Here is a 14,538-nt window from a genome sequence, read left to right as displayed (position 1 = left end):
GGGTAATTATATCCTTGCCGTTCCCAAAAGAATTCAGCTAAGCAAGGGCTTCTGCGCACATTTCGCTTTTGTGGCATTTACCCTAAAGTGTTTTGCTGTCGTTGGTGCTGCATTAATAGTAAGCTGCCTTCACTTCCTGCTAGGTAGAGTGTCTAAAAGAAAGCTTGCACATACCTAGAGGATGTTGAATTGAGAAAAAACTGCCCTCAGGATGCTGTGGGCACACACAATACCAATCTACCCTTTTCAGTCACAACTGCAACACCTGTCCTGTCCTGTTGCATCCTCTTTTTAAAAATAATAATAATGGGTGTGACTTTTAACAGCACCATTTTCTAATACACAAGGGGGACAATCCATTGTAAAAATACTTGTAGGTGCAACCTCCCCCGATAGGGATGCTTGAGGATTTTGCCTAGTTCACATTTTTAGGCAATCCACCTTGATTCATGCTTCTGGAATAAATACAGTTTGCACAGTTTTCTGAATTTTTCAATATTGTCATCTGCTCAAAAATGCAGTAAAATATATTTCAGGCCAAAACAGATACAAAACCACGCACCTTGAGGTGAAATGCATACAAAATGCATATTCTGTGAAATACACATTAAAATGTGAACTATTTTGGGGGTTTTGTTTTTTTAATATTGCATAATGATGTGGATACGGAATGGACCTATGAACGGAGTGCCATGAACCAGAAACAAATTGATCTGTCCATCCATGTTCTATGACAGTTAGGCATTCAGGAAATGAGGAGAAGTGGCGAGGGTTCAGACCCTGATGCCATGATGCTGCTGTTTCAGGCTGGAGAGAGCAGAGGACTAACTCCCATCTGTTCCAGGAAGCATGGCCAATGATTAGGGGTGATGGGAGTTGCTGTCCAATGACATCTGGAGGGCCATAGGTTATTCAACCATGCTCTAAAGAGGTTGGAACATCCCCTTGGAATAATGAGATGGCGCTATCATTAGGAGAAATCAAAGGCAGAGGGGTGTGTTCCTCTCTCTTTCTCTCTACATTCTCTTAGTTGGGCAAACCAGGTTAACTATCCCTGTGACAGTAATTCAGTACTATCTACCTCACTCATGTATTGTTCAGTTGTGTGGGAGCTCCATCATTTGCCAGTGGACAAGTGTGAGATAGATTAAACACTTTCCAAGGAACTGATGCAATACTTGTTATATAATACACTTAATATGGGACGCGGGTTGCGCTGTGGGTTAAACCACAGAGCCTAGGACTTGCTGATCAGAAGGTCGGCGGTTCGAATCCCTGCGACGGGGTGAGCTCCCGTTGCTCAGTCCCTGCTCCTGCCAACCTAGCAGTTTGAAAGCACGTCAAAGTGCAAGTAGATAAATAGGTACCGCTCTGGCGGGAAGCTAAATGGCGTTTCCCTGCACTGCTCTGGTTCATCAGAAGCGGCTTAGTCATGCTGGCCATATGACCCGGAAGCTGTACGCCGGCTCCCTCGGCCAGTAAAGCGAGATGAGCACCGCAACCCCAGAGTCGGCCACGACTGGACCTAATGGTCAGGGGTCCCCTTTACCCCTAATACACTTAATGCTTGTCCCACACTTGAAGAAACCAGTCTTTTACTGTGGTACACCTCTGCCTGTTAGAACTCTGCCTATTGACATCAGGAAGGTGCCTTCATTGTATTCTTTTCGGCACACACTTAAAATATTAGGCAATCCTATCTAGACTTGTAGAAGTTGCATGTATTTTATTTCGTTTTTGGTATTGTTGGTTTTATTCATTTTGAATATTCTTAAATATCTGCTTTTACCTGCTTATCAGTGATGTTAATGCTTTTATATATATATAACAGAGGTTCTCTTACAGTCAAACATTGCATAAATTTTGTTAAACAAATAAATGAAGTTGGTTGTTGAGAAGAAACTTAAACCCTGACCCTACATTCGGATGACAGACTAAGCCAGGGGTCAGCAAACCTTTTCAGCAGGGGGCTGGTCCACTATTCCTCAGACTATATTTTGAAAAAAAAAATAATGAATGAATTCCTATGCCCCACAAAGAACCCAGAGATCCATTTTAAATAAAAGGACACATTCTACTCATGTATAAATGTGCTGATTCCCGGACCGTCCGCAGGCCAGATTTAGAAGGCGATTGGGCCGGATCTGGCCTCCAGGCCTGAGTTTGCCTACCCATGCACTAAGCCAAACTATGGATTAGCAGCCATGCTGCCCTAACCTAAAAATCCCAGGGAGGAGCAAAATGACTGCGACCCCCTCTTCAGGAGCCAGCATGTTTGTTCTAAGCTATGATTTGGCTTAGTGTGGGGTGTGAACATAGTCTCTCTTTTAGCCTATCTCTGCTCTGCCCTTTTAATTTAATTTTCTTTTGGGGGGAAATTAAAAACTTAATCTGATCCATTTTGCAAAAGATCATTTCCAAGCTTTTGTTTTTTATATTATGCAGTGTAGTATCAGAGCAGGAGGATGATCCTTAGGATTTGTTTTATTTTAAAAAGTCAACAGATTCCTAATCTGACTTTTCAAAGGGATAATAAAAAGTGGCTTCTATTTTCTTCCTGCTAGAAGCAGCGTATTAGGTCCAGGCTGCCTTGTGAACTTTCTGCATCTCTGTGCTTTAAAAGAGCGCTGGTAATTGGCCCCATTTGGGAAGTTTGGAGATGGAGCCAAGTACATTTAAGCCTTCCTCAAGCAGGAAACAGGAATTAATGTGAAGCGTTTCTCATCCTGTGGTTGAAATTTTCGCTGTTAGGAAGAAAAGCGCAATAAACGACGGCTGTGGCGCTGCTGCTGCTGCTGCTGCTGCTGCTATTCCTGGGAGAATTAAAATGCAGGTTTTCCAATGTTGTGTTGGGGAAATGGTACTATCAATATTTATCTCAAAGCCTTTTTTATGTACAAGAGAGAAAGCGAGTAGTTAGAAAGAGCTAAAGAAAAGAAAAATCTTTAGAAGTGCTGCTGGGAGGTTCAGTTGCTGCGTTCTTGAAGAGTGTGTTGGGGTGTGTGTGTGTGTGTGTGAAGTTGAGGCATGAGGAGAAGGAATGCAATAGCATCCAAATTAGTCAAAGTGCACTCTCTTCCACCCCTTCCTTTCCTCCCAGCAGAGGATTTTTATGTTTTGCCTTTCTTTTAGTAAGAATTCTATTTCTTAGGCTATTTGGCTTGCGTGGCTCTTCAAAACCCGCAGTACAAAACCACATCTCTTTTCATTTCCTTAGAAACCTGATGTGAGGCTCTCTAGGGGGAGCATCGATCGAGAAGATGGGAGTCTCCAGGGTCCGGTAAGCACAGATGCCATCTCTTCGACTACCGGGAGAAATGTTTGTTTAATTTTCTCGATGGAAAACGTTGTTAACATTCCGCTCGCGGGAGATGAGTTTTGATTTTCTCGGTGTTTCCACCATTGTTATGTTTACGTGAGAGGTTTCAAAAGGCTCCCGCTTCTCTGGGAACGGCGCTGACAGGGGAAGTCTTGTGCACGCAGCACTTTGGGGAGCTGCTTCTTTTCATGCCGCCGCCGCAGCAGATGCGCTCTTCCCTTTGCAAACAGAGCTCTAATTATTTTTAAAGCTGCTCTGCAGTACACAGCCAGGTCGGTGTGTGTGTATGTGTCTGTGTTAGCTTTGCATTGACGTATCTGCCAACAGGAAGCAAAACTGTAAAGGAATGCCTGCAGATGTTTGAGTAACTAGAGAGCATTCTCCTAAGTAATGTGGAACTTAAGTAGTGTCTTGAGGGTGATGTTTGTAAGCAAGCTATCATCAAAACAAGGGCTGGATGAAAAGATGTGTTGGATGTGCTTGTAAAACACATCTGCAACAGGGGTATAGCTGCCTCAGACAATAAACATGTAATCTGATTGCTAGTCAGAAACCTGTACTAAGTGGTGACCTACCCCCTTCCAATTAATTACTGCGTTTGGGGCATTTAAATGTGCATTTCTCAGTACCTGGAGGTGCAGCTGCAATATCGAAAGAAAGTCTTAAGAACTCATTCATCCACCTTGGCTTTATAGAAATAAGGGCTGCACTGCTTTCACAACAGAGATCAGAGTATTTAAATTGGATTATTAGCTTCAGGGCCTTTGGATCAACACTGGGAGTTTTGGGTGCGAACACAGATTTGTTTTAGTGCTTTTTTAGCCCCTCTGCAGTATAAACTTGCTGACAGCTTCAGGCTTGCTCGTTCATAGGGATTTCTGCTGCTAATGTACTGTGAGCATGCTACCTAGAAAGCAAATATCAGGCCTATCTTCAGATTTTTGAGGATCTGATCAGTGGAACTTGGTTGATCTCTGACTGCCGCTCCTTCATCTGGAGGGGAAGATCAAGGCATTCTTTGAGGTATGGGGCTGTAAACAGACACAGCTATGTCCTAGGATGGCTGCTTCTGTAGGTCAATCTCCAGGTCCTCTGGAGAAACAAGTTGTGTAGACAGCTGGAACATATTGCACTGTTCTATGTTCATACAGCAGAGCTGAAGGATCTCCCATTGTTGGTAACCTCTGTAACCATCCATTGCAGTCTAGCAAACCTAATTTAAACAGAAGGCCCTTTCCACTTCTCAGAAGTGCTTTCTCATGTACGGTTCTGCAAGGTAATTTGGTTCTGCAATGAGATGGGCCTTCATTGTGGTGGCATGTACTCTGTCGTTCTGTTGGTGCATACTGAACACTTTGACATGCAGATATTTATCCCAACCTGTATCTGTAGGGAATTGTTTCCACACTGTTCTTGTTTTATGGTTGTAACTATTTTTACTGGTTGTATAATTGCATGTTTTCTGGTTGGGACCCACCCTGAGACCTCATGGCGAAAGGGTGGGTAAGAAACACAGAGTGGTCTTCATTGACATTTTGCTTAGGGCAGATCCCTTGAAATTAAGGAACATGACTAAGTTAGGTTGGTTGATTTCAATAGGTTTCCTATGAGTAAAACGTAATGAATGCCACCCCTATTTTTTTTAACTGTGCGCATGCAGAGAGAGACAGAGACAGACAGACATACATACACATATAGAACAACATCACATCAATTCAAATCCAGTACAGATACCAGCTGAGATGTTTCTTACTCCTTTCCTGTTAGTTTTTCAGTTACACATTTTCTCTTGCTAGCATGCAAGCTTAGCCACCCACAAAGACACATATTTGCTCTGAGAGTGACACTAGAGCAGCTAGCTAGAACATGTTGAATGAATCAGTGCAGTGAATTATTCTGGATTTATCCTTGGGGGCAGCTGAGTTCATGCAGACGCTCTGTGGCTTGGCCTCATTTTGCAAGGTGACCTCGAAATGCTATGTTAGTAGATAACCAGCTTTTAAAAATTTGAGCTCCCCAACGCTCTTGCCTGGGTTCTGATGAGGAAAAGGCATCTTTTCACTCACGTGTTACATTTTCTGCAGCAGAAATGTCCTGTTCAGATTCCCATATAGCCTTGCTTGTGTCGGCACTATTATCTTGCAAAGGAAAATTTTCTCTGTGAATGCTCACTTTTTGATAAAAGCACACCAGGCTTTTCTAAATCAATGTTTTTCTAAGAATGCAGCTGCCAAACAGCATGCACAAATGCCACTGTTGTTGTGCAGTGAGAGAATAGACTTTTATCTCGCTTGGCAAAGGGTTGTAGAAATATGATTAGATTTGAATCCTCTTATAAACCCCTTTCCAAATTAATAGCCAAGGTCTTTTGTTCGTTTTCTTTTTATTGTGAAACACAAGAGTAATTATTATGAAAGATCTGTTGAACAATATGGAGAGACCTGAGGCACAAGATTTTCATACTGCAGCTCAGTAGCCTAGATTTTTGTGTTTGGATTGAAGAGGTAGAATGTTATAAACATGTCATTTTGTCTGAGTGATGGTAGCTGTGACCTTGCATGGATATATCACACGGATGCCGAGCAAAATAGCAGGAGATGGGAGGATTTGTTTTATGTTGTTTTCTCCTGAAATTTGAGAGCAGTGGGAGAGGAGAAATGTTGGAAATTCTTGTGGCTGGATAGCCTGATGCATAAGGATGGTGGGGGAGGGGAGTTAGCTGGAGAGGGTTTCTTTGTACATAAACACTGTGAGCAGACAAATAAAACTTATTTTCCTTTTTCAGGCTTCTAACCAGCACATTTATCAGCCTGTGGGTAAACCAGGTAAGTCATAGATAGGCAGCTTTACAGCCACAATGTGAACTCTCAATCTCTCCTCTCTAGGTCTCCTCCATTATTAGAAAATCCATTAGATTCTGGGGGAAACAACATTTGTCAAAGCTAGTGGCAGTCCTCAGTGGCTACTCCTGAGTAATACCATGTGTCTGGTTCTCCTATACCAACAGGATCTGTAAAGGTCCATTTAAGCAAGCTGTGTCTATTACCTAATCTAGGAGGCTTCTGTGCTTGACTTCAAAGCCAACGTATAAAGTATAAATTGCTCTTAAGTTCTGATTTTGGGGATTGTGTGTTTTGCATAGAAGGGGTTGGTTGGGGTGCTAGTGAAAATGGACTTGATGAGTTTCTGCTACATTCCAATTAAATGAGCCTAATGATTGTAGTTTTCATATCAATGCATGTATAATATTTTCTTACCAGATCATTCTGCTCCACCAAAGAAACCACCTCGCCCAGGAGCTCCCAGCCATTTGGGTAGCCTTGCCAGCCTGAACAGCCCTGTGGACAGCTACAATGAAGGGGTTAAGGTATATTCTTAGTGCAACGCTGGGTCGCATTGCACATTGCTCGTCAAAGTCCTGGGTTAAGTTGAACAATTACTGTTACTAACGGAGAAACAGTTCAAAACCTACCATAACCTTTCTTGACCAATCAAGGTAGATGTGTGTTATGGCAGGTCTTTCTCCTGGTGCTCCCCACCCTGAGTTCATGGTACCCGAAGAAAATAAATATCCAGTCTTTGCCATATTCAGCCATTTTAGATTTCTGCTCCTCCAGGTTGTCAGATTCTGTTTCCCAACTGAATATACTCAAGCTGGTTGTGGAATCCATCTGCAAGCGGAGAGTCAAAACTGCAGCTTGCAAAATGAGATCTGGTGGCCAAGGCCTGTCATCAGCTTACTCCCTTCACAAATGATAGGGAATAAGAGATTGTGTACGGACTGGGCTGGAACATTGATGTGGCTTCTCAGTGCTGCAATACCATGCCTATTGATCTTTGTGTGCATGGTGCAGTTTATGCAAGAGCAGCACTTGGTATCTCTGTACTTGAACCTTGCTATGCACTTTTTTTGGGGGGGGGTATTAATAGTGGTTTGAAATGGAATCAGATGATTGTTCCCTAGCTTAAGACATCTCTCCTGGCAGCTCTTGCCATGTGAAGTACACTTGTCTATAAACTATTCACACGGTGTAATGAGCCATTACTATTCAGTAGCTGCTCAGAAATGATTGGAAGCAGGTAGCAGAAATCTCACTTCATGGCCAGAATCTGGGCAGATTTTGTAAGCATAGAGCTGCCGGGGTGCTTGGGGGGGGGCATTTTTACATGGCATCCTTGTAGTGATGGATCATATACTCCCACTATTAACATGAGTTCTAAATAATGACTAACCCACCATGCATCACACAGTGGGTTGTTGTTTGTTTGCCTTATTCTCCACCATTCTTTCCAGAGATGTACCCTTTAGTGAAATGCAAATAAGGCAATCAACTGTTCCATCAACAGTGGTTTGGTAGATATAGTGTCCAAAGTGTGCCCTGCATAGGATTGTCACACACTAGAGGGAGTCTTGAGCCAACAACCTTCTAGATCATCAGTCTAGATCAGCGGTTCTCAACCTGTGGGTCCCCAGATGTTGTTGGACTACAACTCCCATCATCCCTGAGCTCTGGCCTTGCTAGCTAGGGGTGATGGGAGTTGTAGTTCAACAACATCTGGGGACCCCCAGGTTGAGAAAGGCTCTTCTGGATGATCTAGATTTGATGCTACTAAGCAGAGGTTGAAATCCTGGGCTCCGTGTGCTGCAGTCAGTCTTCTGACTCCATTTGTACCCTTGTTAGAGAAGCTGATGAGGCCCATACTTGCAGTGTACTGCCCCAGGTACTCCAAGGAGCCCCGGCTGTTTGTCCCTTTCATGCGACATAATGGTGCTGAATGGCACTTTTCTGCAGTGACCAAAGTTGCCAGCTACAAGTGGGAACATGAGCCTTCCTCATCTGAAGTCTGCAGCTTCCCAGGGGCAGCCTCCCTTTCCCTGCAGTCTTGGGTAGTCTCCTTTTGTTCCAGTAGAGAACTTGCCACCACCATATGACAACAGGCCCCTCTTCACTATGTGGCATCCACCTCTAATGTTCCTTTTCTCGTTGAATGCAAGTTCATGCTGTCCTGAATTCTGCGTTTTCCATAATGTGCTGGGGCCAAAAATGAACACTGCCATTTCTGCTGACTTTTTATCTTAGCTGCGCACAGAAAAGCTCGGTCAAGTGTATTTATTTCTGAGTCTTGGGAATGCCAGGGCGATAAGTCTTGAAAACCTGTGTTGTTCAAAGCATCACCCAAGCTCTAACCTTGAGCAGGACTCCTGGGTAAATACAGCATCTTAGATTCTGGCCAAGATCCCGGGAGCCACTCTGGCAGGATGCCAGAGGGCTTTAAGCATGCTCAGTGGACTTTGGGCCTTCACTTCTTCTAAGGGCAGCCCCCTGTGCTGTACTGTGAAAGTCTTCTGTGCTTCACTTCAAAGATGGTTTGCCATGTCGTGTCTTGCAGGGCTGCTGTTTGAGGAACACAAGCCCAGAGTCCCCTTGTAGACTGCAAGAGTAGCTGTGTGGCTCTGAATCTCAGCCTCTGTAGCAATAGCTGAAAGTCTCTTTGTTCCTCTTGGTGGAATTCACTTTTAAACACTCAGGGCTCACCCAGTAGCTTTGGGAACTTGCCTGCTTTTGTTTCAAATTGCCGGGAAGCTGAGGCACAAATTGAATGTGTGCTTGCTTAATAGGCTGAAGAAGCTGAGCTTTTCCCCAGGCAGGAATGATTTTCAGAGGCAGGTGGTCAAACAAAGTAACATTTCTCCTCCTTCATGGGCACAGCAGTACAGTTTTTGTGACATGCTGGCTTTATTTCACCGCTGCAATAATTGTGGATTGCTGTTTCCCTCGGTAGAGTTAAGGTTTTAAGTCTGTCTCATCAACAAAGGCTGAGGATGTATATGGCTTTTTAAAAACCCTGCTTGAAATCCAATTCATCCTGCCCCTGAATCTGGTTTTTAAACCTGGCTTCTACATCCAGCTCAAATAAAAAGGCTTAAATGTACTACAGACGAATGCTTATGCTTTGGCCTTTTGACTCTCCAACACAGAAGACTGTGCTGCATTTAGGGTGCAGCCACAGAAAACATGTCCTTGTTGAGCAGCAGAGGTCACCCATGTGGTGCTGTCCAGATGTTGTTGGATTAGTGGTCAGGGATAATGGACGTTGTAGTCCAAAAGCTTCTGGGAGATCACCATGTTGGCTGGACCTGTTACAGAAACTCAGGTTTCTATAAAACTCATGTTCCTTTGGCTTGCTTGACTGTCCAAATTAGGTTGTGTTTAGATGTGCATAATTAATACATGAAAATAAGTCATGCTTTTTATTACCCCCCAAATAGTAAATCTATTCCTATATTCTGCTCTAAAGAGAGTTCATTCATGTGCTAGCAACAATCAAAGAATAAAATAGGGGGGCTAGGGGAGTGAAAGCATAGTTAAACACATAGAAGCCTCAAAAACCTAGGTAAAACATAATTAACCTTTTTAAAAACTCTTTTTAAAATGGATTAGACAGAGTCTTAGAGATTAGTCTGCTACAGGCTATGATCCAGGATGTAATAATAATAATAATAATAATAATAATAATAATAATAATAATAATAATAAATTATTATTATTATTATTATTATTATTATTATTATTATTATTATTAATGTGTAGCCCACCCATCTGGCTGGGTTTCCCCAGCCACTCTGCGAGGCTTCCAACAAAGATTAAAAATACATTAAAATGTCACACATTAAAAACTTCCCTGAACAGGGCTGCCTTCAGATGTCTTCTAAATGTCAGGTAGTTGTTTATCTCTTTGACATCTGATGGGAGGGCATTCCACAGGGCGGGTGCCACTACCAAGAAGGCCCTCTGCCTAGTTCTCTGTAGCTTTGCTTCTCACAGTCAGGGAACCGCCAGAAGGCCCTCGGTGCTAGACTTCAGTGTCTGGGCAGAACGATGGGGGTGGAGACGACTCCCATATTCAGAGGCCCTTTTTGCTCGCCAGCTGCTGGAATCAAACTTCAAGGGGATGTTTGTTGCCATCATGTGTTGTTTGTGTGTTTGAGCACCTGAGAACAGCCTGGCTGGTGGATGGGGCCCCAAGCCCATCTGGTTCACCCTCCTCTTCTCACACTGGCCAACCAGATGCCTGAGGGTAGCTCACAAGCAGGAGCTGGGCACCAGTAGCACTCTCGACTCAACTTCCCATGGCATCCGAGCAGCCATTAGAGTGACCTCTGGCCAGCTCCAGGGATATGTGCTGTTGTAATTCAAGGACGGTTAGAACGGTTTACTTTCTCAGGAAAGTTAAGTTTCTGAAGAGGCGAGCCTTTCCCAAGAGCTCTGTTCCCATTTAGCGATGAAAATGGAGATTCTCATTAAGTGAAATCTATTTTAGGGCTTTCCGGGCGGGGGCAGAACTGGTGGGAAGGCCCAGTATATTCCCATCTGTGGAATTCACAATCAAGCCATCGATGGCAAGAGGTCTGGCAAAAATGGACACATTCCCCTTTTCTCCCTCTTAAGGTTTTGAGATTTGCTTGGCGTTTAGAGGCTGCTTTAAAAATTGTTGTGTGTTTTTTTTTACAAACAGTGCCAGAGTCTTTTGAGCTGCCAAGCCTCCAAAAGAAAAAGAAAAAAAAGAGTTTCTCTAAAAGGATTATTTGCTAATCTCAGTGTCTCAGTCTAAAATTCCTGTATAAACACAGAGACCCTCCTTAAAACGAAATCTGGAAAAGGGCAGGTCACCAGGACTCTACATTCACATTTTGGAGGAGGCAGAATATTGCATCGTCATCCCATTTCCCTCTTTCATCCTGGAGTGGATTTTCCTGGCCCGCCCTCAGGAAGCTGCAGGACCTTTCGTATAACGTGGCTGTGCTGGAACCTGCCAAGCCAAACAGAAGCTTTTCCTGAGATTTTTAGGTCACACAAAAGGAACCAGTATTGGACAGAATGCAGAAATTCCCCTTATTGCAAACAACAGTTCTGAGCTTCTTAATATCTGGAGGAAAATGGAGCTTGGAGGCATTTCTGATTTTATTTTTGAAAGAACAGTTATTTGCCAAGGGGAAATCAGCCAAACATTGCACAGATAACCCTGGCTGTTTAGTTTGTGGTGGATTACTGTTGGTATTGGCTTCAGAAATGGCAGAGAAGCATAATGAATGAGCATCCAGCTAGGCAGATAGAGTCTTCTGCCAGGATTCTGGAATTTCAGCATAGGAATCAAGTGGATTGTTTGTAATTGGTCCCCAAACTATCCTCCAGCATAGAACTTGGCCAAGGGTTTGACCAAAGATTTTTTGCAAACAGGAGCAGAGCAATTAGATGACTAAATGATTCCTTCTACTGAGCACTTTCCCCTGATCTCATAAAAAGAGACCGACATTTTCCTCCGCTTGATCTCTTGTGCAGAGAACCAGGTGTCTGAGGCCCGCTTGCTGCTTCCACGCTGAGGGGCTCCTCGTAATCTTTAATTCCTTTGCTTCTCGCTGGGCTGTTTTGCCCCTGTTGCTGTTTGCATGCTCTCTTGCTAGGGGTGCATGGCAGATAAAACTCTCCTTCCAGGGCTGGGCATGGACACTCCGTTTCGGGGGGGCGCGCGGGCAATGGCTAACACAACTGAGCAGAAATGGGTCCAGATGAACTTTGGGGCTGGGGTGTTTTAACAGGTCTTTCTTGCTATTCCTTATATTTTGGAATCCTTGCCCCCCTTGCTACATTTTAATAACCTTGTGTTTTTTTCTCTTTTCCCTTTCTCTTCTGGTAAATTTCTTTAACCACCCCTCAAACTCTGCTCGACACTAGCCATGGAGGGTAAGCACTTGGAGTGTGCGTGTGGTTGTGCGAATGACAAGACTACGCAAGCCCTGTGTGGCAGTGCCTTTTGCTTTTCACAAATGCCTCTGCATGTGCTCTGGTGGCTGCAGAAATTTGTTCAGACCTCCAATCCATCGGGAACACCTTCACCCCTTAGAAATGAATGATATGTTTCTCAGCCAGCCGGGGAGGGAGAAATGAAGGGCTGCCACGTCTGCAGAACGATTTGTTTATTTATTTGCTTTATTTAAATAATTGATATGCCACTTAACCACACTAGTCTCCGAGCAGTTTACAAAGATACAACGTAGAAAGTAAAAATCAGTTAAAGCAAGGGGATCAAAGATCAGTTAAAATATATGGAATATAAACTTCTTCAGTAGTCGCCGTAAGCTCAGTAGGGAGGGACCTATCTGACCCTAACTGGAAGGGAATTCCATAAAATTGGACCCACATCACTAAACACACAGTTCCTGGCGGATATGAGCCTTGCATGCAAGCCATGAGGGAGCACTCGCAATGACTCCCTTGAAGACTTAAGTGATACAAGGGATTAGGTACAAGTCCTTGAGGTATCCTGAACCCAAATTGTTAAGGACCGTGAACCTCACTTGGTAGCACACAGGCAGTCGATGCAAACATTTGAGCTCTGGAGTTACGTGCTGGCAATAGTCTGCCCCCAACAGCAGTCGTAACAGCAGCATTTTTAACCAGCTGAAGCCTCCGGACTGGATCCACAAATAGTCCCACATAGAGTGCACTGCAAGAACAGAGTCTTGAGGATTCCAATACAGAATACCATCCCTGCCCACAAACATCTGTGGTTGCCATACCAGCAATAGCTGGCCAAAGGCACTCCTAGCCACTGAGGCTACCTGAGCTTTGAATGACAAAGATGGCTCCAGGAGCACCCCCGATCTCTGAACCTCTGTTTCTTTCAGAGGGACTGCAACTACATCTGGAACAGGCAACTGGCCCATTTTCCCAGACGTGACAACTACCAACCCACAGTGCTTCCATCTTCCCAGGGTTCAAGCTCAGTTTTTTGGCCCTCATCCAGTCCAACCATGCAGTCAGTGCCACAGCAGAAGTACACCTGTAGCATAGCAGCACATCAGTGCTGATACGTTGCAAACATCTGGCAGGCTGCTCTTTTGCAGACATTTCCTCACCCCCACCCCTAATTCTTTGAGAATGGGAGGAGCCTTCAGATGTGAGATGTCCCCCCCCCCATGGCCTGCCCAGTGAGAGGGGGAAGATGGCTGCCTTCCTCTCAGCTGTAGGAAAGGAGCAGGCAAACAAGCTCCTTTCTCACCCAGTCACATGCAGGTAATTCTCTTACCTGCCCCTGGCTCCTCCCCCCTCTGCCTCTAGCTGCTACACCTTTGCAGAGTATTCCACATCCTCCCATTTCAGAACCAGGCACAGGAAGGGGGAAGCAACAAGGTAGCTGATTTTGCTGCCGTGCTACAGACTCGGGCATGAAGCAGTGTTTGCCGTTCTAACTGTGCCCGCAGCACAATGTGTCCTCTCAGATGACTGTTTGCCTTAGCCTTAAAAGGAGTCGTGTGTAGCCTTTTCCCACTGTAACGTCTGAAACTTCTTAGGCTCCTGGAGTGCACAGCTTTTCACTTCTGACTGCTCTTCATATTTATGGAAACCATCCCTTAATAAGAAGTATCAATGGGGTGGTTGCATAGTTGGCAAGGGGATATTCTGACCAAACCCTGACTTAAGACCCGTGAACAACACAGGAAGCTGCCTCACCCACTTAAACTGCCGTGCGCTTCATCGGCCTCACCCACCACTGGCTTACCTCCCTGGCTGTGGCTCTCAAAGCTGGTCAAGAGAGGGCAATGCTAGGGAATGAACTTGGGGGTCTGCAGTCATCAGACTCTTTACTCTGGAATATTTCAATTGAATTTAGGTGACCTGAAGATAATCTAAGTATTGAAGGTTATGCAGAGATTCTGTTGGAGCAGAGGCACCAACAACTGCAACGTGAAAGTATTCCTACTTGGTTCTCCTCTCTGATTTTATATTGTGGTTCAGCTTAGTTCATATTCCCAGTCTTGGCCCCTGAGTCTTAGAAACTCTTCAGGGTTTCCATCAGCTTGGCCGCTGTTTGAATGTGTATGCCCTGTGTTTGTAGTTACAGAAAGGAGTCCTCCTGAAGCTGAAACTTTTAAGAGTAGATGAGCGCCATCTGGTGGGCAAGCATGTGGAAGTAAAGCTCTCTCCTTTCCCCTCCAGATTCAGCCGCAAGAGATTAGCCCTCCCCCAACAGCCAACTTGGATCGTTCCAATGACAAGGTCTATGAGAATGTCACAGGCCTCGTGAAAGCGGTCATAGAGATGTCCAGCAGAATTCAGCCAGCCCCACCAGAGGAGTATGTCCCTATGGTGAAGGTAAGATAGTCCCCCATCCACCCCCCATAGAGTGGCCTTATAGTCTTTCAAGATGTGTGGCAG

The 14,538-nt window shown here is 44.5% G+C and overlaps 1 protein-coding gene and 1 long non-coding RNA gene across 15 annotated transcripts in view; one reads left to right on the top strand and one right to left on the bottom strand.

Moving 5' to 3' along the window:
• PTK2 (protein tyrosine kinase 2) overlaps positions 1–14,538 on the top strand; it is a 221,046-nt gene that overhangs the window by 202,223 nt on the left and 4,285 nt on the right. For all 14 annotated transcript variants that reach the window (XM_082235513.1, XM_082235524.1, XM_082235525.1 and 11 more), the window contains 4 exons: positions 3,218–3,280; positions 6,105–6,144; positions 6,580–6,686; positions 14,320–14,475. In XM_082235513.1, the coding sequence (XP_082091639.1) occupies positions 3,218–3,280; positions 6,105–6,144; positions 6,580–6,686; positions 14,320–14,475 (366 nt within the window). The remainder of the gene's footprint in view (positions 1–3,217; positions 3,281–6,104; positions 6,145–6,579; positions 6,687–14,319; positions 14,476–14,538) is intronic.
• LOC309539664 lies at positions 306–1,985 on the bottom strand. Its single transcript, XR_014222930.1, has 2 exons — positions 1,873–1,985; positions 306–562 (listed from the first exon to the last, which is right to left on the bottom strand). It is a non-coding gene; the product is annotated as an uncharacterized lncRNA (long non-coding RNA).

The sequence above is a fragment of the Podarcis vaucheri genome (genome assembly GCF_965113315.1).
Source record: "Podarcis vaucheri genome assembly, chromosome: 8".
NCBI lineage: Eukaryota > Metazoa > Chordata > Lepidosauria > Squamata > Lacertidae > Podarcis > Podarcis vaucheri.
Note: the sequence above shows the minus strand (reverse complement) of the source record. Positions and strands in the feature narration are given on the sequence as shown.